The sequence below is a fragment of the Mirounga angustirostris genome, unplaced genomic scaffold (assembly GCF_029215605.1).
Source record: "Mirounga angustirostris isolate CCGP_5_RB_7025 unplaced genomic scaffold, mMirAng1.0.hap1 SCAF_11, whole genome shotgun sequence".
Classification (NCBI taxonomy): domain Eukaryota; kingdom Metazoa; phylum Chordata; class Mammalia; order Carnivora; family Phocidae; genus Mirounga; species Mirounga angustirostris.
The window spans coordinates 18,003,732-18,028,409 of record NW_026991719.1 but is presented as its reverse complement, the minus strand read 5'-3'; the positions used below and the strand labels follow the sequence as shown (position 1 = coordinate 18,028,409).

The 24,678-nt window shown below is 44.2% G+C and overlaps 1 protein-coding gene across 1 annotated transcript in view; it reads right to left on the bottom strand.

The window, feature by feature from the left end:
* Positions 1–940: 940 nt before the first annotated feature.
* SMS (spermine synthase) overlaps positions 941–24,678 on the bottom strand; it is a 70,364-nt gene continuing 46,626 nt past the window's right edge. Inside the window, exons 10-11 of the mRNA XM_045875926.3 lie at positions 23,803–23,918; positions 941–22,369 (exon numbers count right to left, since the gene is read on the bottom strand). Of these exons, the coding sequence (XP_045731882.2) occupies positions 22,330–22,369; positions 23,803–23,918 (156 nt within the window). The 3' untranslated portion in view covers positions 941–22,329. The remainder of the gene's footprint in view (positions 22,370–23,802; positions 23,919–24,678) is intronic.

The following is a 24,678-nucleotide window of genomic DNA, read 5'->3' as shown; positions in this document are numbered from 1 at the left end:
CTTTAGTTGTCCAGCACCTGGTCCTGGGGGGATGTGGGTTCTGGGTAGATAGCATCCTGGACTGCAAGGAGCCTAAGAAAAGGAGGCTGGTGAGGGTATGGACTCAGGATGGGTTGGGTTGCATTTCAAAGGCATGCTACAAGGCAAGTCATTTACCATCTCTAGGAATTAGCTAAACCTGGGAGGGGCAGGCCCTCCCTGGGTCCACAAGGCCCAAAGATATCAAAGAGTCATAAGACATAGAAAATTAAAGGGGCGCCTGGGTGGCTCAGTCGTTAGGCGTCTGCCTTCAGCTCAGGTCATGATCCCAGGGTCCTGGGATCGAGCCCGGCATCGGGCTCCCTGCTCGGAGGGAAGCCTGCTTCTCCCTCTCCCACTCCCCCTGCTTGTGTTCTCTCTCTTGCTGTCTGTCTCTGTCAAATAAATAAATAAAATCTTAAAAAAAAAAAAAAAAAGAAAATTAAAAACATGAGTAACACAGCTCCAAAACTCTTCAAAACTTTTCCAAAGCATTCTACTGCATAGCATTCTGTTAAAATGTAATGACTATTCATCCAACTAGTGCTTATGTGCTACAGCCTCAAACGGATCAAATCCACGCTGACCGCTTGGTTAGACAACTAACATACAGAAGTTTGTATGCCTGTGATTATTATAGCCAACTGTTCAAGGATGGCTTACTCAGATGTTTAATGAAGGCAAGAGGCTTAGAGAAGTGCTTTTCAAGTTGGTGCGGTCAGGCACCGGAATCTCCCGGAAGCCTCGTTTAAACACAGATTACTGGGCGCTATTCTTGGAGTGTGTGACTCAGTGCTCTTGGATGGTCTGAAATGTGTATTTCTCACACGCTCCCAGGTGATGCTAATGCCGCTGGCCTGAGGATCACATCTGGAGGACCGCTGGCTTAGAGAGAGCATCAAATCTTTTTTAGTAAGGCAAACCGAAGAACTAACAAACCTAAACGTTAAACTTATACAGAGAACCCAGGGATGACATTCAAAATATTGAACAATATTTAAATAATTAAAGCTCCAGGCTGCTATGACTTGGCTAAAATAACATTTGTGAAGTGGTTCCTACTTCCAGGTCCTGGAGGATGTGCACAGCGTGCCTCAATGGACGACATGGGGAGGTCAAGGCCGAGTTCACAGAGCAAGAGGCAGGACCTAGGCATGTGCCTTCGTTATGTCCCAGGGGTAGAGTGCTTTGGGGTTCCCAGGCCAAGTTGGTCACTTCAAACCCAAAACAGCAGAGTTGTGGTAAGCTCCATGGAGCTCTTATCTGAGGGGCAGCCTGGGAGGTGAGGGAGAGCGTTCCTTGCTCGTAAGGGCTGCTGGGGAAATCCTAGGAGGGACTTACACTTGCTTGTGACTCTGCACACTGTCACCCAGGGCATGCACTTGCATGAGGGCCGAGGGTCCGTTTCAGGTCTCCTCAGGTGGCCTGGCCAAACAATACAGACATCGAGGCTGCAGCACCATGGAGTGCTTGGCTAGATGCTCCCCACAGGCGCTACTTGTTAGCTGCTGGATCTGGAGGGTCCCAGGTGAGGGGCCGGGTTGGTGAGGCCACGAGGAGGGCTGGGGCAGTAGTCAGCCCCTGGAAGGAAGCAGGTATTTCAGTAGTTAACAACAGCTCCGGCCACACCGCCATGCGCCCACGGAATTGCCATCCTGAGTCAAATTTCAAATGGACTTACGGTGGTGCTGAAAATCCTTCAAGAGTTGCTTCAGCTTTGGGGGAAATGTCAAAATGCATCCCAAGGACGTCCTATGTGACTGAACCCCTGCAATCCTCCGGGCTCACTTTGGTTGGCCCTTCAATTTACACGCTACACACCAGTCATTCTGAACCCTCTTCAAGTTCCCAGACACACGGAACTTCACCCAGGCTTTTTGCCCTCAGAAGAAAACATTCTTTTGCCCGGAAAACCATTTCCTTGGAAATTCAGATTCATCTTTTGAGAGTCAGTTCAGACTCCTTTAGAAAGCATCCTAAAGCCCTCTTCTTATCAAGGTCATGGGGTGACCTGTCTTATCACTTAGATTTTGTCACAATGATCTGTATAAGAATCCAGCCCGTTAGACTACAGGCAAGTTGAGGGCAGGCATTTACCATATTGCATCAGTTTTAAGAGGGACTTTTTTTCAAGGTTTAACATCTCTAGAAGTAGGGGGTATCTCTTAATTTGATAGCATGTCTTTCTTAATGGTACATAGTATTGTGGTACATCTTACCATCAACTGTATCTTAGAGTCAACAAAACAAGCTTTTTTCTTCCCTGTACCCACATCTCCTTGCGCAATACTGAGCACGGAGGATATGCTTTTTGAGTCTCAGCCTCACTCTGACCTTCTAGCATGTTCAGTGTCAAGCCCACAAACTACGTTTTCCAGGCTCCCTTGCCAGCCGAGTTCTGGATTCTGTCAGTGGGAGGCATGCATGGGCAGAAGGCACGTACAAGTCTGCTTTGGTTTTCTGTTTGCTGCTCCTGGTTCTACCCGTGGCTCCAGCAGGCGACGGTGGGCTCCTACAAGAGTGGGGGTGGAGGTGACAGCAGCAGACGCATACGGCTGCTGGTGCTCACAGACTCCAGAAGCTTCTGCGGGACCGTGGCTCCTGGAGTCCCAGTCAGCAGCAGCTGCAGGGGGGCAGTGTTTGGGCGGACTCAGGGTCAATACCTTTCATCCTTTGGTAGCAGTAGCAGCTTCCGGAAGTTACGGAACTCTGAGCACCATCGTCCCCCCTTTACTCCTTCTGCCGATTGGTTCCAGTACCTTTAGAACCAATTCTCCGCATTAAATACACTGTCTTTAGGATAGGTAGAGCGGTTTCTGCTTTCCCAGCTGAACACTGACAGCGACAGGCCCCTTCCCTGTCCTTCTGTAGCTGGAAGTGGCCATTCAGGTTGATGCACGGTCCACACTGCTGGCCGGCACAGCGCTTAAGGGCATGGTGCCCGTGACTGAACTTCCTGGGCTGGCTTCCTAGCAGTCACTGCCACTTACTTACTAAGTGACCAGGAGAAAACTGCCTCATCTCTCAGGGTCTCGGTTTTGTCATCCGACAAATGGGGATAACAATAATCTTCATCTTACGGAGTTATTATAAGACGAAGTGCTTAAAATGGTGTCTGAAGAAATGCTAGGCATCATTATTATTGTGCTTCTTAAGATTTCATGTTTTGTCATGCATAGATATACCTGTAGATGGCTCTTAGTGTTTGCTTATTATTATTTTTTTAATTCTTATTCAGAGCTGTGTCTATGCCTATGGGAAGTATTCAATGAAGATCTACCGGAGGAGGGAGGAAAGAGGGAGAAAGAATGGAACGGAAAAGAAAGGAACAGGAAGGGGAGCACAGGAGAGGATAGAGGAGAGGAAGGGAAGAAAGGGAAGGCAATGCGGGCTCAGGGCAGCACCTACTTTCCCAGAGGCAGAGAATTATTTCAGTATTTTAAGAATCAGCTTAGCCATATGGTTGCTTACCAGCCGAACATCAGCCTGGCTCCCTTCCTCATCCATGATCTTAAAGTCACACCAACTCCTACTCTTCCCCAACACAAGACACACAGATGAACTCTGCCAAAGGCATTGCGATGGTTTTCTCTTTGCCTCTAAGGTAGGTCGAAGGGGTGCCTGTCCTTCTTATCTGGAATATATACAGAATGTGTACAAAGCAATGAGAAAAGACAGATCGCCCGATAGAAAAAGTGGACCAATGATTTGAAGAGACACTTCAAAAAGAGGTTATCCGAGTGACCAATAAACATTGGAAAAGCAGCTCAACTTCATTAGTCACGAAGGAAATGCAACTTAAAACCACAGTGTGGGGCGCCTGGGTGGCTCAGTCGGTTAAGCAACTGCCTTCGGCTCAGGTCATGATCCCGGAGTGCTGGGATCGAGTCCCACATCGGGCTCCCTGCTCAGCGGGGAGCCTGCTTCTCCTTCTGACCCTCTCACCTCTCATGCTGTTTCTCTCTCGCTCGCTCTCTAATAAATAAATAAATAAATAAATAAATAAATAAATAATCTTTAAAAAAAATAAAACCACAATGTGCCCTCTTCTCTGGTCCTTTCTCTTGCTCTTCACCACAGACCCTGGTCATCCTCCAATCCTAGCTGGTTGTATTCCTATTGGCAGTAAGAATAGCCAAGTATCAACATACTCCTGTCTTTGAGCCACTTGAGGGCTTCCTCATGATCTCGACATCTTTACAACCCTGGGACCTTACCGAGAAGGCACTTAACGTTGCAGGATGGTGCTCGCTTCGGCAGCATATATACATTGCAGGATGAATGCACCTGGAATCTCAAAGAGATGACAGAAGGCAGCCTGCAAAGGCTAGGTTCGGAATGTGATTTTGCAGTTGGGATGAAAAGAAAGAAATAGAGTGGCAGTAATGGACCTCTTCTCTGAAGTTACTAGACATCAAGGACAAGAGGGAAATCATTTCTTGTTCATGTCTCCTCCGCCATAACAACTCACCATTGGATTCTTTAATGTCAAGTGTTCTCTGGGTGCACTGAACCTGGTTTTTATCAAATGAACACCTGTTCTATTCTTGTTCCGTAGAACTTTCTGCCAATAGAATACTCGGTGGAAAAGAAAAAGAAAGGATGGATGCCCATTACCTACGGCATCTCCTACAAATGGGGAAAGGGAACGAAGATAAGATTTTCAAATTTCAACTGGTTATTTTCAGTTTCATAAAGTTTTGAAAGTTTTTGATTCCAAAGAGAGCTTGTTCGGGGCACCTGGGTAATTCAGTCGGTTAAGTGTCCGACTCTTGATTTTGGTTCAGGTCGTGATCTCAGGGTCGTGAGATCGAGCCTCACGTTGGGCTCCACACTCAATGGGGAGTCTGCTTGGGATTCTCTCTCCCTCTTGCTCTGCCCCTCTCCCCATTGATGCGTGCACTCACTCTCTCTCTCTGCCTAAAATAGAGAAATCTTTATAAAAAAATAATAAAAAGAGCTTGTTTGACACAATATAATATTTGCCATTATTCTTCCAAACATAGCTTAATGAGAACTCGCTGTCCATATTTTTAGACATATTTTACACAGTTCCCCAGGCTCATACCTACACTGCAGGATCTGAGATCAGAGTACAAATGCAGGTCCATTCATATACCATTTAAAACTATAAATCAGGCTACAAACTGTTAAATACATTCTATTCTCCTAACTTGTAAATATCTCAGCCACCTGAAAGGCCAGGTTCCCATTCAGAATGCTCAGACTCTGTGAAGTTCCATGCAAAAACATGTTGGCACGCCAGAGCCCTCAGCCACCCCCTTCTCTTTACTCACACCCCCACCAGCAGCAGCACCTTGATCACCCACCAGAGCCCGGGCAGAGTCTTCCATCAGGACAATGGGGCAATAAACAGAGAAAGAGGCCCCTGTGGGCCCTGGAAGTGCTCTGAGCAGCTTGGGCTGGAAATTTCAAGTCTTAGGGATACAAACTGTGTTCCAGAAGGGGATGCGGGCACACATCCCCTCAGTGCTGCAGACCACCCACCCAGTGGCGAGGGGCACAACTGTTCGGAGAGGCTGAGCAAAAGGCCCTTTGAAACCAGGACCCAGGGCAGGGCTCCTCTTGCCCAGTTCTAAGGGCTAAGCTGTAGACCTTATCACGCAGCTTACCATTTACATCCTTTCACATCCAACCTACCCAAATAGATTTAAACTACAAGAATTTTTTTTTTAAAGAGAAATATAGGTGTTGGAGATGAGCTACCTACTGCAAGTGCGGGCCTTGACAGCTTAAGCAAAAAGGAAAAGACCTCAGTTAGGCATTCTTAAATGAAGTAATTTATGCAAGTTCGTTTGTTGAAGGAGACAATGTTTTTCAACATGTCCAATTCCAGGAACATTTCATTGTGTTCATATTATACAAAATTCATCAGGTGATATATGAATTTCAAAAAAATGTAATACATTACACAAACAGGAAAGATCATTTGTCTTCCTAAGGAGGTGATAAATACCACATTACACAACAGACTGCCTCACTGATATTATTAGCCACGAGTTCCATTTGCAGTTTACTGCTCATCTTAAAGGCTTAGCATTATTTACCTGTAGTAACCCCCAATCATAACCACTCAGACAATTGATTCTGTTTAATCACTGATGTTTCTGAAATGGGGAAAAGGCTGGATTATTTTTGTTTGAAGTTAGCACAGCAAGTCCCATAGTATGGTATAATTAAGAACAACCGTTTACTTTTTCTTAAATTCAACACCCCTCACCCCCACCTCAAAAGCTAGACATTAAAGTACTAAATATAATGATCTTGGAAAACCAAATTGCTATGTTCCTGGCAGCCCTTCCCTGGTTTCCCTTAAACATTTCTATCTGAAATGATGATGAATAAAAAAAGGAAAAAAAAAAAGAAAGAAACCTGGAAAATACACAGCTATCCCTTCACTGTATGTTCCACCTAACCATCAGCGTTTCCGTTCGAGTACTGAAAAACAGTCCCTCCCTCCTTCCTCCGTCCATTTTTGGCTGTTTTAGATTGTTACCTGCACTGTTTCAAATGTCCTCGGGGCACACCATGCAGGATCATGAGACACCAGCCTGCTATTTTACGTCTGTGAGTTAGTCTCCCCATATAGATTGGGGGATGTTTCTGAGGGCCTTGGTCATCTTGGTATGTTCGGTATCCCCACCAGGGCCCGACTCACACAAGTACCCACAGTGTTATCTTTTTGCCCTCACGAACTATGCAGTACTGACAGGTAGTCCTGGCATAAAGAATGTCTGCCTCAGTTCCCTGTGGAAGCGGATTAAGCCAGTGTGCCTACTAGCACAAGGTTTCGAATCTAAGACTTAGAAAGTCTAGATGTAAGATCCTGGGTGATTCCATTCAAATCCCACTGGATAGAGGCTGACAGAGAACTCCCAGAACTTGGTGGCAAAGACAAGACTGACAAGGCACGCCCTTGCGAAATCTTTTCTAAGACACACTTCATTTTAATTACATTTTATAATCATCAGGGGACCAGGTTTGACTATGCTTTGAGTAATTATACAACATTGCACTTAATACAAGGTTGTTTTTTAGAGGTGACATTAAAAAGCCATCAGATCCTGGAAAAGCTTAGAAGGGAATCATTCTGCAAGGGGTTGGAATAGGTGAGCAATACAGTATGGCAGCTGACAGCTTTCTTCTGCCCCCAGCTACCTACTCTTTTAAATGTGTTTTCACCCTGTGGGCTGCCTGTGACCACTCCTGGGAAGAGATGAGCTATAAAGTCTGAAGACAGACAGATAACTACGTGGATTTCATTGCTTACCTAAGCACAATTTTGTGGTCACCAAAAAACTAAGTAAGTAATGTTTCTTTTTTAAGGTGGTGCACGGAGCCTGGCTGAACATATTTACTAGCCTTTGAATTGCTCCCAAGATACAGTTTTGTGGGGTTTTTTTGGTCGATTTCATATGCTGAACTGTTCTGTCCACAAACGTAATAGACTTAGATATAACTACCACATGATAAAATATTTTATGCACAGCATCTTCAGTAATGTGTTGTAATGTAGTTGTTTAGCCTACGATAAGTAATCCCACACAACTTAGCTGTTAATTTAAATGTTTAAATTTAAAGCCTAAAAATAAATTATGGGGACCCCTGGGTGGCTCAGTCAGTTAAGCGTTTGACTCTAAGTTTAGGCTCAGGTCATGATCTCATGGGTCATGAGATTGAGTCCCGTGGGCTCTGCGATTGGAGACAGTCTGCTTGGGATGCTCTCCCTCTGCCCTTCCCCTGACTTGCGCATGCACGTGCGCGCATGCGCGCGCTGCCTTTCTCACTAAAATAAATAAATCTTTAAAAAATTATATAGTGGGCCATCAGAAAAAATAACTTCATCTAGAGTGTGATCAACATCTTTCCCTTTTTTTAATATTCTAGAATAAAATACAATTCATTGGCATTCTGTGGCCATCTGTATATCTTTTTTAAAGTACATTTTTGGCACAGTCCCGTCGAATATCACTTTCTCAAAGTCCAAAAAAGCTGCTGTACTCAGAAACAGGCCCATGAATAAATGAATAACTTAATGTAGGACAACAAAGGCATTTCAAATCACCGACAAATGAATGGACAATTTAATCAAGGGTATTGGGACAAGTGGTGATCACAATGGAACAAAACAACCTCACACAACTCCTAGCATACCAAAACCAAAACAAAAATCCCCAAAAGACCCTTCCTCATATCCTACCAAAAAAAAAAAAAGAAAAAAGGATGCTAGATAAATGAAAGAATTAAGTATGAAAAGCAAAAGTTTAAAACACTGGGGGAGGGGAAAAATATATATATATATATAAGATCAGGCTAGGGAAAAGTTTCTAAAACAAGACCAATAAACACAAACCATAAAGGAAACAGACTGACAAATATGACTACAATAAAAAACTCATGTGCATCAAAAAATGCCATGAATAAATGAAAAGATAAAGCATGGCCAAAGCTGGTCTCCTGGTGATTACAAAATGTAATTAAAAAACAAAGTGCAGCTTAAAAAGATTTCACAAGGGCAGACTGGGAGTAGATACTCGTAACCATACAAGCAACACAGGATTATTATCCTGAAGATATAAACACAACAGATCAACAAGAAAATAAAAGCCCAATAGCCAAATGGACAGAAGACATGCATTTTTCCAAAGAGGAACACTGGCTAGCCAATTAACTTATAAAAATGTGCCCGATCTCATTAGTAAGTAATCAGGTAAATAAAAACTTAAACCATTACCATTCACACCTCCGGACCGGCAAAAATTTTTAATTCTAACAATACCAGGTGTTGGCAATGGAGGAACCTCAACTCTGATGTCCTGATCGTAAGTGTATAAATTGGTACTTTGTGTAAATTTCCACTGTGGAAAGCAATTTAACAACATCTAATAAAGTTGAAGCCTGAAGAAGCAAACCTGTGAGAAGGTCCTGGAAGAGTGGTTTGTTTTTAAATGAGTCTACCACGAGGTGCTATTTCTAAAAGAATTGTAAATTTAAAGGCCGGGAGCCAAGCAGTAGGGGGTAGCAGATAATTAAAGAAGAGGTGTAGGTCACCTGACAAATGTTGCCAAGTACCTTTCTAACTTTTGATGATTTTATTAGCCCTTCACATGCAGTGTTGTTTTAAAAGGGTGATGTTTTTAAAGGAGCTCTTTGGCGCATAACAGAAACCCACAATAATGTTATTTTCCAACTTCCCCATTGCTTTTTCCTAGTAACGTTAATGTAGCATTCTGATTCTTCCATGAGGATGTTGCCGTTAGTCTTCCAAATTTTGATGGCCTGTGGATTTCAGCCAGGTTAAGTGCATTTGGTCCATGAAAGAGAAAGCTGGTCATCTCAGGTTTTTGGTTGTTAATTTCTTTATGTCAGTGCCAAGTTGAAACATAAACTAGTCACTATTCTTACTGTTCAGTTGAATCACTTGCTAAGGCTTTTGTAGGTTACTGGGTCTTTCATACCCAAACTATCAGATACACTAACTTTTTGATGATTTACATTCCATAGAATCTCCTTTGATCATTTATATTTTCATTCTCTTTATTGGGTACTGTGTGCCTGCTCAACTCTGGGGATGTCAAGCTCCTTAGCACATGGTTCTTACTCTCCAGGAGCTTATATAATATATATCTAAACTTAACCGATTTTAACAAAGAGATCACCCAAACCTGCCTTAAATGAGTCTCTCTAGGACACATCAAAAATACACAACCTCCTGGGGCGCCTGGTGGCTCAGTTGGTTAAGTGACTGCCTTCAGCTCAGGTCATGATCCTGGAGTCCCGGGATCGAGTCCCGCATCGGGCTCTCTGCTGTCAGCAGGGAGTCTGCTTCTCCCTCTGACCTTCCCCCCTCATGCTATCTCATTCTCTCTCTCAAATAAATAAATAAAATCTTAAAAAAAAAAAAAAATACACAACCTCCGTACTGCCCTCACTTAATTATCATTTAATATAGCCAGTTACCTTGAAGATGTGTGGAGAAATTGGGAGAGAAAAAAATTGAGCATTTGGGAGAATTACTGGTTTTTAAAAATTAAGTAAAACCAAATCTGAATAATTGTTCTTGGTGAGTATAAAGTCTGAAGAGGGCATGGCAGTTAGAATTCCTTAAGATTCTATCACACGATTTCTTGTAAAGGCAGCAGTGGCCCAAAAAACTTGAGTTTGGCCGCAGTGGTATAAATTATGACCTTGCATAACTCATTTTTTGAAACTTGATTCTTGCTGGTAAATAATAAAAAGCTAACATTTGAGCCCTTACTCTGTGCCATGCACCAATCTAAGCCTCACAACGACCCAGAAGAAAGTTGCTATGGATTGAATGTTTGTGTCCCTCTACATTCCTATGTTGAAATCCTAACCCCCAAAGTGATAGTATTAGGAGAGGGTGCCCTGGGGAGGTGACTAGGTCATAAAGGTGCAGCCCTCATGAACAGGATTGGTACCCTTATAAAAGAGACCACAGAGAGCTCCTTGACCCTCCCACTCCATGGACACAGAGAGAAGAGAGCCATCTATGAACCAGGAAGCTGGCTTTCACCAGACATTGAATCTGCCAGCACCTTGATCTTGGACTTCCCAGCCTTCAGAACTTTGAGAAATAAACTTGTTTATAAGCCACCCAGTCTATGGTATTCTCTTCTGCATCTCGAATGGACGGAGACGGAGTTGCCATGATTATTCCTATTTTACAGATGCCCAAAAGACGGCCAACATCCCAGAGCCAGGAAGTGGCAGGGCCAGGATTTTAAGCCAGTAGTCTGGGCCCAGAGCCTCTGCTCAAAATCACCTTCACATTCTGCACCCCATGAGTAAATCGTATTTGCAGGAGTCAGCACTGCTTGTCGTGAATGTGAGGAGTAAACTGTAACATCACTAAGTATGTCTGAAGCACTATTGACTTCTAGTTCTGGAAATTTATAATGGTTTCTCAAGCCAGGTCTTGATCCTGCTACTAAAAGCAAGGAGTGAAGTAACAATGCTGACTTGACTTCCATGTGCAACAATTCAGTCTTGTGTTTCAGGCTCCCTAATTACCAATATGTTTGCCAAATGGCACCTTTCCTAAGTTTCCTGAATGATGTTCCTTCCAGGGAGCCACTGACTTTGGCATCTCATAGCCAAGTAGTATATCTTTACAATTCACAGTACTATTTTACCTTATGAGGCACCTGTCAGCACTTTGCTTTTTTCCTTCAAGATTTTACCATCTCTTCGCTACTAAGAGGTCATCTGTTGACTGCTTCACTCAAAATGCAATACAGGGTTTTAAGATTCAGTCTTCACATATTTGTCAGTTAAGATGGACAGTCTGTGCTACTATCCCTGAAAAAGACATACTTCCTCGCCTCTCAGCCTTGGGCTTGGCAATGCAATGTGCTTTGACCAACTGGACAGAGACAGACCTGAAACAGAGGCTAGAGATGTGCCCCGTCATTGTGCTTGCCCTCCTGTCTTCCGCCATGAGACCATGTCTCAGGTAACCACTGGTCCAAGGAGGATGAGAGGCGTGTGGAGCAGACCTAGACCCAAAATACAGCTTGGAGAAAAGCTCAGCAGAGCCCAGCCTGGATCAGCTGAACCCCAGCTAACGCACAGGTGGGGGAGAGAGAAATCAACACTTGCTACTATAAACTGTTGAAATTGGAAGTCGGCTTCCTAGGCAGTACCACTGCAGTTAACAGCTGACTGATACAGAATAAAGCCTCCTCTGTTTGCCATCTAATTATCTTGAAGACCACCTGTATTCATTTCCAGGGATGAATGTAACAAAGTACCACAAGCTGGGTGGCTTAAACAACAAATTTATTGTCTCACAGGTCTGGAGGCTAAACCTCTGAAATCGAGGTGTCAACAGGGTTGGTTCCTTCTGAGGGCTGTGAGAAAGAATCAGTTTCATGCCTTTCTCCTGAGGCGTTCCTTGGCTTGTAGAATAATGTTCTCCTGTCCCCACAATGTACGTTTCTGGGTCCAAATCTCCCTTTATAAGGATATTAGTCATATCAGGTGAGGACCCACCCTAATGACCTCATCTTAACTTGACCACCTGCAAGGACCCGATTTCCAGACAAGATCATGTTCACAGGTACTGGGGGGTTGGGACTTCAACAGCTTTTGTGGAGGACACGATTCGACCACAGCAGCAGCCCAGATGTCCTTCTGGTGGGGGAGAAATAAGACTGGAAGGGCTGATGGCCTTTGGTTAAGGCAAATCTAAGAGTTGATTTTTTTTTTTTTTAAGATTTTGTTTGAGAGAATCTCAAGCAGACTGTGCTGAGCGCGGCGCCCGACATGAGGTTCGATCTCATGATCTTGAGATCACGACCTGAGCCGAATCCAAGAGTCAGACGCTTAAAAAGGCTCATCCAGGCGCCCAAGAGTTATTCACCTTTTTGTAGAGCTGTAGTTGGGATAAATAATTGGGTTTTGCTGTCTTCTTCTAAACGATTGGGGTTTTAAAAACCACTTGTATAAATCACCTCCATCCCTACCCATCCCCTAGTGAAAACCTGTGCTTTCTTTATTGTTCTTTGCTCCTTAAGAGGCTGCCCACAGGTTTTCTTCCTCTACACAATGCCCTGAAGAGCCCCCAAACATTGTCTTCCGAGACCCCCTACACAGAGGCTGCGGTGGCCAAAGCGGCCAATAAGTGCTGCTGAAAGCTCTGGTATGTAACCTCTAATCCTTCCCCTTATTATTCTTCGCATTTTGAATAAACCTGCAAAAGACCCAACCTCGAATTGAAATTTGTTCTGGGTTTTACTCTCCACAGAAATAAACTTAACCTAAACCCATGAAATCAAAGCACAATCCAGGCTTCAGTAAGTTACATGTTTAGTTGAATAAGAAGTATAATCCCTTATCCTTGTGTTGAGAACCTTCTAGCTGTCGGGGCAATGTCCGCACCCTGAACGGGGGTTCTCCATATCCTTTCAGAATTGTGAGGACAACTCGAAAATTTCGACACTGTTCCTTGCCTCAAGGTCTCCACTAATTGGCCTCCAGCCGCTGCCAATTTTTCAAATGCTGGGGGTGTAAATGCCTTTTGGTTTGGGGAGTACTGGGAGCTTAAAATCAAGCCCCAAATTAATGGTTTATCCAATTGCCTTTTTTTTTAAGATTTTATTTATTTATTTGACAGAGACACAGCGAGAGAGGGAACACAAGCAAGGGAAGTGGGAGAGGGAGAAGCAGGCTTCCCGCTGAGCAGGGAGCCCAATGCGGGGCTCGATCCCGGGACCCTGGGATCATGACCTGAGCCGAAGGCAGACGCTTAACCCACTGAGCCACCCAGGCGCCCCGATCCAATTGCCGTTTTAACAAAATCCACGAGAACATTTCTAACCCTTGGAAATCAAACAAACTCACTTGAGCAATTACGGCAGCAACAACTATTACTTTTGAGGCTACCTGTCACAGTAAGTTGATATTCAAAACATTTGGATTCAGCAGTGGGCCACGCAAGAGCTTTCTGCATTTTCCTACAGGGCCCCCCATCTTTCTTTCCACTTACAGCACTCTCGCTGAGAACTACTCCGAGCGTGGTCCGCACCCAGGCAGCACTGACGTCCGCCGACTGGACTGTGAGACATGCAGACTCCGGGGCCCGGCCCCAGACCTACTGATCAGACTGTTTTTTAAGAAAATACAATCAGGTAATCCTTCTGCGCACTCAAGTTTGAGAAGCACTGCCCTCTTTTTTCTATTCCTGTTTCTGAATAGCAGGACAACTACTGTTCCACCTGAACCTTTTAAAGTCCTCAGCCAGTTTTCCTGTAGAACTAATTAAATAGTTTTTTACTGTGGTCCTATTTGTAAACCTAAAATAGTATAATGTGGGGCTCTTTGCCTTCAGTAAAGAGGAGGTTTCAGGCTCGCTCTCCCTCTCTCCATTCCTCTCCTCTGCCACAGACCTAGGGAAAGAAAACCAGCCTCTTCATGCCCTGCAGCATCTTAGCAGAAGCTCAGGAACAAGCATCTCACAGCAAAGAAACAGTGGTGTCTTTGAAGCGAGATCTCTGCCCGAGACCTTTACCCTCTAAGCCAGCAGGACCCACAAGAATCCGCAAGTGGATGGAGAGCCAACTGCCACACGATCCTCTTCCTCTTGCTGGCTCAGCCTTCATGGTCTCTGGCGGGGACCCTGGCAGATACTGTGTAGGGAGTCAGAAAGCCTCAAAACCAGTGTAGCCGTTAGAACTTCTGCCTCAAGAACATCGCATCCTGTACTATATCTTAAAAGCGGCACATACTTATTTCGTCCCTTGAGCCTTATTCCTCTTAGGTTTTTGGTTCTGTGTCCAAAAACCTTGCTATCGTGTCCATCAGGCAGACAGGAGACCAATTGTGCCAGGAGCACCCCTTTCTTAATTTTTTTTAAGATTTTATTTAAGGGGCGCCTGGATGGCTCAGTCAGTTGAGTCTGACTCTTGGTCTCAGCTCACGTCTTGATCTCAGGATCATGAGTTCAAGCCCTGCATTGGACTCACGCTGAGTGTGGAGCCTACTTAAAAAAAAAAAAATCATTTTACTTTAAGCAATCTCTACACCCAACATGAGGCTCGAATTTAGAACCCCGAGATCAAGAGTTGCACTGTCCACCAACAGAGCCAACCAGGCATCCCTATTTTTTTTCTTAATGTTTAATGTTTTACTTGGAAAGAATTTTAAACTTAGAGAAAGGTTGCAATAAGGACTTGAGTAAATTTAATACCAATACAATACTTGTATCGAAACTACCGTTCATATTCCAGTTTGTCAACTGATGCAATAATCCCCTTTAAGCATCTTTCCTCCAATATGGGACCCAGGGTAGGGCCAGGTGTCACATTTTGTTGCCACATCTCTTTAGCCTCCTTTAATCTGGAAACCTTTTCAGCCTTTTGTGTCTTTTGACATTAATACTTTTAAAGAACACAGGCCTTTTTAAAACAGAATATTCTCCTTTTGGGTCTAATGCTTCCCCGTGATCAGATTCAGATATGCATTCTTAGCCAGCCACAGGACTGCACAGGTGGTGATGGGCCCTTCACAGAGTACTGGACGCTCGTATGTCCACCTGCCCCTTGTTGGTGATTTTGATCACCTGGGCAAGGTGTTGTTCAATTTTGCCATTATCAAGTTGTTTTCTCTAGCAGTAAGTGGGAGGCTGAAGAAGGGCCCCCTCTGGATGTCTACATCCAAATCCCAGAACCTTGTCCGTTACTTTATGTGAATGTTTCCTTATATCGCAAAAGGAACTTTGTGGCTGTGGGAAGATCTTGAATTGGGGAGACGGTGGATTACTGGGGATTATTATGTAATCCCAAAGGGGCCTTACCACAGGGACACAGACAAGTCAGAAAGAGAAGACAACGTGAAGACAGTAGCAGAGGATACTACAGAGCTGGCTCTGAAACTGGAGGAAGAGACCAGAAGCCAAAGCATGCAGATGGCCTCTAGAAGCTAGATAAGGCAGGAAAATGGATTCTCCCCTCAACTTTCCAGATGCAACCAGCCCTGCCCACACCTTGATTTGAGCCCTGTTACGACTAGTTTGAGACAGGCACCTGGGTGGCTCAGTCGTTAAGCATCTGCCTTCGGCTCAGGTCCTGATCCCAGAGTCCTGGGATCGAGCCTCACATCGGGCTCCCTGCTCAGTGGGGAGCCTGCTTCTCCCTCTCCCACTCCCCCTGCTTGTGTTTCTTCTCTCGCTGTGTCTCTCTCTGTCGAAATAAATAAATAAAATCTTAAAAAAAAAAAAAGACTAGTTTCAGACTTCTGATCTCCAGAACTGTAAGATGATAAATTTTGTGTCCTTTTAAAGGAAGGAAGTTTGCTGTTAACTTGCTCGAGCTACAATAGGAACCTGATACACAACTCATAAGCAATCTGTAGGAGATGCTTTACAGCCACATAAACAGGCTCCTTGTCAAATTTTCCCCAAGATTTTACATCAGAGGGTGACTTCTGCCTGATTCGGTCTTCACTGTGATGATTACAAAATGCTAATTTTTCAACTCCAGCACTCACAAAACGTTGTTGGCACTCAGCATTCTATGGTAAGCATGTTATGTTTACGTGTCCTCATTTATTTGTACATGTTTTCCATATACCCTCTTAAATTTTTTTTTCAATGGCTTGTAATTCATTACTATTCTTAACTATTTTAGTGCACAAACCCTTCTGGATTTATCCACTGGAAGCCAAGGGCCAGGCTGTCTTGTGGCCTTGCTGCCTGGTCTCCATGGACCAGCACTGGGACCCAAGCCATGGCCCAAAGCAGACGCCTGGTACAAGAATTCCACCTAATGGGTGGGGAGTCACCAAGGACGGAGACATTCAAGAGTGTAAGTTGACAGTGGACCACAAAGAGGAAAAAAAAAAAAGAAAACTCACAGATATGGCTGACACCAAAATGGCCGCAGATCCTCACGTTGTTCAGTTTTACGGTCTGAATGCTGTACACCTTCCTGAGTTTCTGTGCTTCTTCAGCCCTTTAGGGCACCAAGGAGCCCAAAAGACACAAGCCCTAGTGAAAGGCCCCTTTCGCCAACACAGCACTTTCACCCATACTGGGACGGTACCCTCACTTGGGTAGGGTGGACATTCTTGCTCCTTCTATGTGTGAAGGTGCAAGGACTTCTCCCTGTATCTGTTTTTCTTCTTGAACATACCCAACCCTGTGTAATGTCTTCACACCAGCCTATTTCCTCCATGTCCCACTTGGAAAATGCAATTCCAAGAACTCCCTCTTACGGCGCACTTGAACCTCCTAGGTACCTACTACATGTGCAAAGCGTTAAACAAACGTGACCAAGAGGGACCGGGTCATGGCCGTTGGAGCGTACATTCTCGCCATCTGTCAACCAGACTTGCCCTCAAGAACTTGCCTCCTCTGCCCCCAGACTTCAGTTAAAAACCTCCAGCTCTTACAGGGCAGTCAAAACCCATACTGAGGTGTATTCTTTCTCACCAGGGCACACTGTCTCTTCAGACGTTAAACGTTTAAACATATGTGGATGATACATAATGAAGAATATTTAATATGCCTTGAGGAAAAAGTAGAAACACTGAGTGTGAAGGGCCCGCACATGGCGTGTTGGTAGAAGCTCCCCCTCAGCACTGGGAGAGAGGATGGGGAATTTCGTGTTATCAAATTTAACTCACACAACCGAACGCAGGCAAAGGCAGAGTTGTCTAGAAAGTAGAAGACATGGAATGTAGCCCAAGGAGCATTTCTGTCCCTCTGCAATGAATTTAGAGCTGTCCGAATCCCTTAGTGGAGAACCTAAATTACCAACATAATCATCAACCTATCAGGGGCAATCTCTCCTAAGTTAACACCTGAGTCAAAGCCCTTGTCTATGGAGACCTGCCCGTTGCCTGTATTTATAATCCTGGGTTTTCATCTCTAGCCAGTGGGGTGGGACAACCCTCCAGGCTTCCCTCTTTGGATATTGGAGGGCTTCTGTCAAAACAGACCTGGCTTGTTTAGCTTGCTTTTAATTTCTTCTGCTACATTCCTGAGCAAATTGGCACAGAGAGGGGCCTGTTCCCTGATACTTCATCATAAAGCCGCTGCTCACTGAAATGGCCACATCACTGGCTGCTGCCCAGGGACCGCGTCTGCATTAATGAGCTGGCCAGGGTGTCTGCGAGACCCCCAGATACAGGAGATAAGCATTACCTGTCCAGTCACATTTATCATCTGATTTCCCAGGGAAATCACATCCGAGAGTATTCAAAAAGCTTTCCAAAAGCACTGGGCTGTTTCTTGCCCATGTTCTATTTCTCATTTTTGAAATAATGAGTAAAGCACAAATCGGTGGAATGACGGCAGTAGGTAATTGAGATTTTAAATGGTTCTGGCCGAGAGGAACTGATCTGCCAGCACTCATTTGAGGTTCTGACAGCAGGGTGAAGGGACCCAGCTACCCCTCCCCACCACCTAAACACAATCAAACAATGGAAGCAAACACCGCAGGCTAGAGGTTCTTAAACTGGGACCTATGGACAGAACTGTGTGTCCCTAAACTTGAATGGCAAAACATTTCTATCTTTACTTGCACTAACCTCTACCTGAGATGTAGCACTTCCTTTAAGCATGAACGTAGGTAACAAACCATATTAGTACTGGCAGTAACTAGGACTCTGTCAACAAGAGAAATCAGATGCATTCTTAACCACATTGCACTTGCTGCAGGTCTTATAAATATTTATGTCCATTACTACTCCCAAAATATGGTATCTGATCCACCACAAGATCCAGCTATGTAAGAAGTTATGACAGCTCAAATACTGACATTAATTTTTAAAAAGCAATATAACTCGTTTCCTCGTCATCAATCATATCTACTTTATGTATTAAAAAACAGGTTTCAGCAAGCTGCCAAAGGAGTCCAAGGTACAAAAAGAAAGGTTAAGAACCCCTGTGGTAGGCTTACAGATAGCCAATTTGGAATGCTGGAACACAGAGTCAAATCGTGACTAGCTGTGGGACCCCTGAGGCACATTTCACATCTTGACTACTGGCCCACTCGGTGATAGGAACACTGAATTCACAAAGCTATTTTCAAACTGTGCAAGATAATGTAAATAAAAGGGGTTTGTTAGCCCAACGCACAGCAATATAAAAGATTATTTAGTACAAAGACACACAGCAACAGGGTGATAGAAAGAGGCTGAGTGTTTCTTCACGGCCACATAGCGGCTCCTATCGTCAAGCAATGCCGCCCAACCGGCGTCTAGAACAGTGTCACAGCAAGTGTTATTCCAGACTGGGTGAGGAGCACAACCGTAGTGTCAACCAGCAGACAGCTTCCTTCTCGAAGAAGGTCTTGCTAGGAACAAGAAATTCAGCTGAAGTAAAACAAAGTGCTTAGAAACCAAGAACTGGCCGAAGGACCACATTTTGAGGAGAGCTGCTCTCAAGGCTCAAATACAGGTCAGGGACATGTGACCTCACACACACACTTCCTGTGCCCAATCCCAGGAGTCATGGGAACGGAACAAAATTCATCCATCTGAGACAGACGCAAACTCCTATTCAGTAATAGTTAACGCAAGCAAGGGGGTGATGATTCAACTGCACCGGAAGTAGTAGGCACCGTTTTATTTTGACATCAGCACTGCTCTAGCCCAGTAAAAAGTTAACCCAGCCTTCCTCCAGCCCACCATTACTGGGGTTTTTAAGATATTCAGTCACCCTCTCCCTCTGCCCTTCCCCAAGCTCGCTCAAATAAAAAAACTTCATTTAAAAACTGGGGGGGGGGGGGGGGGGTTGTGCCTGGGTGGCTCAGTCGTTGAGCTTCTGCCTTCAGCTCAGGTCATGATCTCAGGGTCCTGGGTTCGAGCCCCACATCGGGCTCCCTGCTCAGCAGGAAGCCTGCTTCTCCCTCTCTCACTCTCCCAGCTTGTGTTCCCTCTCTCGCTGTGTCTGTCACATAAATAAATAAAATCTTTAAAAATAATAATAATAAAATAAAAACCGGGGAGGGGGTGCCCGCCGGGGTGGCTCAGTCGGTTGAGCATCCGACTTTTGAGCTGGGCTCAGGTCATGATCTCAGGGTCATGGGACCAAGCCCCACATTGGGCTCTGCACTCAGCAGGGAATCTGCCTGTGATTCTCTCTGCTCTCTCAACTTAAAAAAAAAAAAATTGCATAAAATATTCAATCACATTTGTAGGAGAAAGCAGCATTTTTAAAAATAAACCAATTCTTGATATCTGCTCATGTGTTGAATGGAATTTCTATTATAGCCAGTATTTGTCTTTAATTAAAAAAATGGCTGTATGATAAGATGGTCTATTGTTTGATTATATATAGATCATATAAAGCATAACAGCCATTAAAGTAAAATAATGGTTTAGATCGTATTACATTTCCTTAAAATGCAGCAAAAGTAGAGGCTGTTTTTAGCTATCACAGTTCAGTTTGCCTTAACAGTTACAAAGATGTTCAAAAACAAGCAGGCATCATCCTTTCTCCAATACAAAAAATGAGCAGGGTCGGAATCTACCACATCACCCCCAACAAGTATCTCGTTTCCTTCTTGCTCCCACACCGCACCCCTCACTCTCTCCCAAATGCATCCTCTATGGTCTGGCCCAGCCTGCTCCACCTCAGTTCTAACTCTCAGCTCTGGGCGGGACGAGTGTGTCATTAGACTCAGCACTGGCTTGAGCCTTGGCACCAAGCTCACCTTCAAGTATAAAGTTATGCCCCACATATTAGTAACACCATATCCAGACAGCAAATAGACTTAGTTTCTTTTCTAAAATGGAAAAAAAAAAATCCAATTTCGTTAAGCTAAAATGGTGTTCTAACAGTCATAATACCACCATTTTGAATCTCACACGGTAGGCAAAAACAAAGCCTTTGCAAAGCATTACAGAAGAGTCTGAGGGGGTAGGTAGGATTCTTAATGTCCACCAATGCTGCTTTTAAGCTCTATGCACAAGAAAAATATTTGCTGAAAGCCGATCTAGTTCCAACATGACTGCCTCTCCCTTTATTGTTACTGTTTCTTCTCCCATGCCAATCCAGTAAAAAAGTAAAGTCGGCATGCACTCACTTTTTAAAGAATATCCATTAGGGAGGCGCCTGGATGCCTCAGTAGGTAGAGCATGCAATTCTTTATCTTGGGGTCATGAGTTCAAGCCCCACGTTGGTGGAAATTACTTAAAAATAAAATCTTAGGGGCGCCTGGGTGGCTCAGTCGTTAGGCGTCTGCCTTCAGCTCAGGTCATGATCCCAGGGTCCTGGGATCGAGCCCCGAATCGGGCTCCCTGCTCAGCCGAGACCCTGCTTCTCCCTCTCCCACTCCCCCTGCTTGTGTTCCCTCTCTGTCAAATAAATAAAATCTTAAAAAAAAAAATCTTTAAATGAACAAACAAACAAAAGATACCCCACTGGGGCGCCTGGGTGCCTCAGTTGTTACGCTTCTGCCTTTGGCTCAGGTCATGATCCCAGGGTCCTGGGATTGAGCCCCACATCAGGCTCCCTGCTCAGTGGGGAGCCTGCTTCTCTCTCTCCCACTCCCCCTGCTTGTGTTCCCTCTCTCGCTGTGTCTCTGTCAAATAAAAAATAAAATCTTCAAAAAATAAATAAAATAAAATCTTAAAAAAAATGAAAACAATGATTAAAAAAAAAAGAACATCTGTCAGACAAACCTATCTTGGGAAGAAGGATGTTCTGGGTTGACTCTAATTCTATCTCAAAACACACACTATTTCCATTTTTAATGCTTTGCTTACTGCAAATTCACCATAAATGAACTCAATCCCTTGATACAGCATAAACCTTTTACGAAAACAATATAAGCAGTGATGTCTACTAATCGGAGTCAGTTACATCTCCACCCACGAATACACTACACCAAGCCCTTCCTTAGGGGAGTTTACACTCTCTTGTTGCGTGTCTCTCCACAAGCTAGCATCCTATCTCTGTGCATCTAAAAATCTTAAAAAGTTTCACTGCAGCAATCCAAAATGATCTTTATTTCCACATCTAATACACCACTAAGAGTGGGAATAGAAATAAGCTTCTGACTTTCAACTTTACAGTAAGGCCAAATCTTTTCCTATCTTCGGGTCAATTTTATAATGAAGAACTGGTGAATGTAATAGGTTGTGTATCATTTACCACGGTGGTAAAAGAAGTCATTACTACTGTTCAAAAAAGGCCGAAAGGCCATCCCGTTATAAAGAGATAAATGGCACTGAGTGATAGAATAGAACTAAAAAAAGACCAGTAGACACCTTTGTTCTGTGAGATCAGCAGTGAGAAAGTAGGGACCTGGCTGAAATAAAACAACAAACACATGAAATTTCTCATTTATAATTTTAATCGAAGCATTGCTATTCATTTTTTTTCTTAACTCTTTCTTATAAGCACCAAATTTTAATAGCTAAGTCAATTTTGGGGGAAAGAAACACCATCCAAGAACTTCCCTCCGGAACAAAACAATGATGTTCATTCCTCCAAACAACCAAATTCAAAGTCTACCGAAACAAAAACAAAAAGCCCACACACACACACACAAAAGTAACAAAAATCACATTCTAGGGGTTCAGTGCATTTAGCAGCCTTCGCTGTGCTGTCTAATCATCCTTCAGCTGACTTTCGAAAAAATTAACACCCTAGCGCATCAAAATATACATTTTCCATTTGCTTTGTTTAAATTAAAAATAATAATCAAAAAAAGAAAACTTGAAGGAAATCACAATCAATTGCCTGACTCATTTCGATGTCATGTACAGCATGTGAAGGTCAAATCATGTGCAGCACATGTGATTAGGAGAGACTGGTCTTCAAGGTCCAGCTTTCTTCCAAACAGTGTAAAATACCCACCTGGACAGGGAGTCAAGGAATAAGAGCAGCTAATTCAAAGAAGAACAGGCAGCACGTAAAATCTGTTTGCTGGCCTACAAACTGGAGGACGGAGGAGTTTCATGGTTCGAAGCATTGCGGCAATGAGCATTAAGGCCTCTTTACAAGGCCACTTCACGGCCTGAACGCCTCTCACCTGCGACCAGGACGCCAGTGGGGTGAAGGGAGCAAAGTGGAGAAAAGGCTAAAGGCATACAAATATTCCCTCCGGTAATGCTACTGCTTCCTGGGTTTTAGGATGTTTTAGGGAATCAGGAGGAAGGGTGGGAGGGAGGTGGGAGATTGGGAGGGTGGGGGACGGCAAGAGGGGTGGGAAAATGAGAGGGAGGGTGAGAGAGGAGGAGAAAAAGACGGAAGGATGGAGGGGACCCAGAGGGCAGAGGCCTTTTCTCCAACTGTTATCAAATGATTTCTACAGTCTCTCAATATATAAACAGATCTGACTGTAAAAAATGCTGCAAAAGGAGGCCATGATGAAGGTGGACGGCTGGAGAGTGAGGGGGAGGTCAAGGATCTCCTCAGGCCATGGAAGAAAATGGCTGCCCCACAGACAGACCGCTCCCCTCCTTCCAGGGGGATCTAGGGGGCTTCCTAGGGCCTGTGTCTCTGTCAGAGGCTGCCGGGGGCTTGCAGGCAAGGACTTCCCCGAGGGCCTAGTAGTCACAGGATCCTAGACAGCAACGCAGACTGCTGTGACAGGAAACTGGACTTGGCCACCTCAGATAAGGAAGTTTTTATATCTGTTGACCAGAGTCCGCCTTTTAGGAGAAAGAAAAGCATTTTAAATTTCCACTGACAATCCTCATTCTGGTTTTTCTCTGGGTTCCTTTATTTCTCTGGACTAACTTCACTAAGGGGAACTAATGAAGAACACCAACATTAACTCTGCAATCGCCAGCATTATTTTTAGCTCGTGGTTTCTAGTGCAAATCAGGATCAAGTGAAGTGTAGAAACTAATATTAAAGTGGGGTTAATTTTAATATAAAAGCAGAATGAGCATATTCATTCTTTTTGCCTGCTGCAGCTCAGGGGTGCTTTCGACTAGGGCTTCGGAAGCTTTAGATGCACATCAGTCTCCAGGTAGGCCAGTTAAGATGGCTGCCCAAGCCTTGGCTCCAGCCTCTGATGGGTGGGGCTTGAGAACCAGCGGGGTTTACTCAGTAGAACTACCTGGGGAGCTATGGTAGGCCATGCCCCAGAAGCTGAGGGTGGGACCCAGGAATCAGTATTGTTTTAAAGTTTCAGGAAATTCCAATGTGCAGCCACATTGGAATACCATGGCCTTATGGAGTAAAGAGCGAATCCCATTTATTATTGGATTCAAATGCTGAAGTGGCATGGGATTTACTTGGGTGTTGTGATCTGACAACACAGTGTTTTGGTCTAAGGATACAATTCCAAGTATGAAGGAACACAGACGATCTCCTTTGAGAAGTCCACAGGACAATACAGGCGCCCGAGCTGTTCTTCATAGAGCGACAAGGCTTCTGTCAAATTGACACAGTTACCCTAAATCAAAGAAAGAAAAGCAAACAATGCGATTCTCGAGTCTCACTGAGGGCCCCCCGCTCATTTGAAGGTCTCTAATAAACGAAAACAATTTTAGCTTTAGATGAAAGTTCATCTTTGAAAATGAGATAAGGCTTCTGTACTTTGACAAATTGCATCCAGTTCTACTTATAGATCCATTAGCTCATTATTCTTCTACCTCATTTACCAAGCCATTTCAAATTATTCAGAGTATGAAGTGACAGAAAGCAGGGAGACCACTTTCTCACTAGTAACGCAGTCATTTTATCAACACCACACAATTAGCAAAGGTTCATACACATCGCCATTCAAAATGTTTGCCCAGTCGTCACCACGGTGTTGAGAATGAAGTATCAGAACGATAATGTTCTCGATTTCCAGAAGGGCTTAAAACTACAACCCTAATCTAAGACAATGACAAACTATATTCCCATCTCCATGCTTTCCCCCAGATATGTGATTTGCAGGCTTATGAGAACAAGCTTATTCAGAATATATGGACTAAGGCTAGCCCGCAATTCCACTCCTTATCAAACATCTTCTCCTGACTTCATTGTTCTAATTTTTCTCCCTTTCTTGCCACCACTTTTTCAGCTCCCCCCAGCAGCCAGGAGCGGTCAGGGAGAGACAGCGAAGTCGGGGGGGGGGGGTGACTGGGAAGGTTTCCCCTTCCGGACAACCAAGGATAAACAGAGTGACCCGCCTCTTCGCTCACTTCCTGCCTAGAACCTAGAGGGGA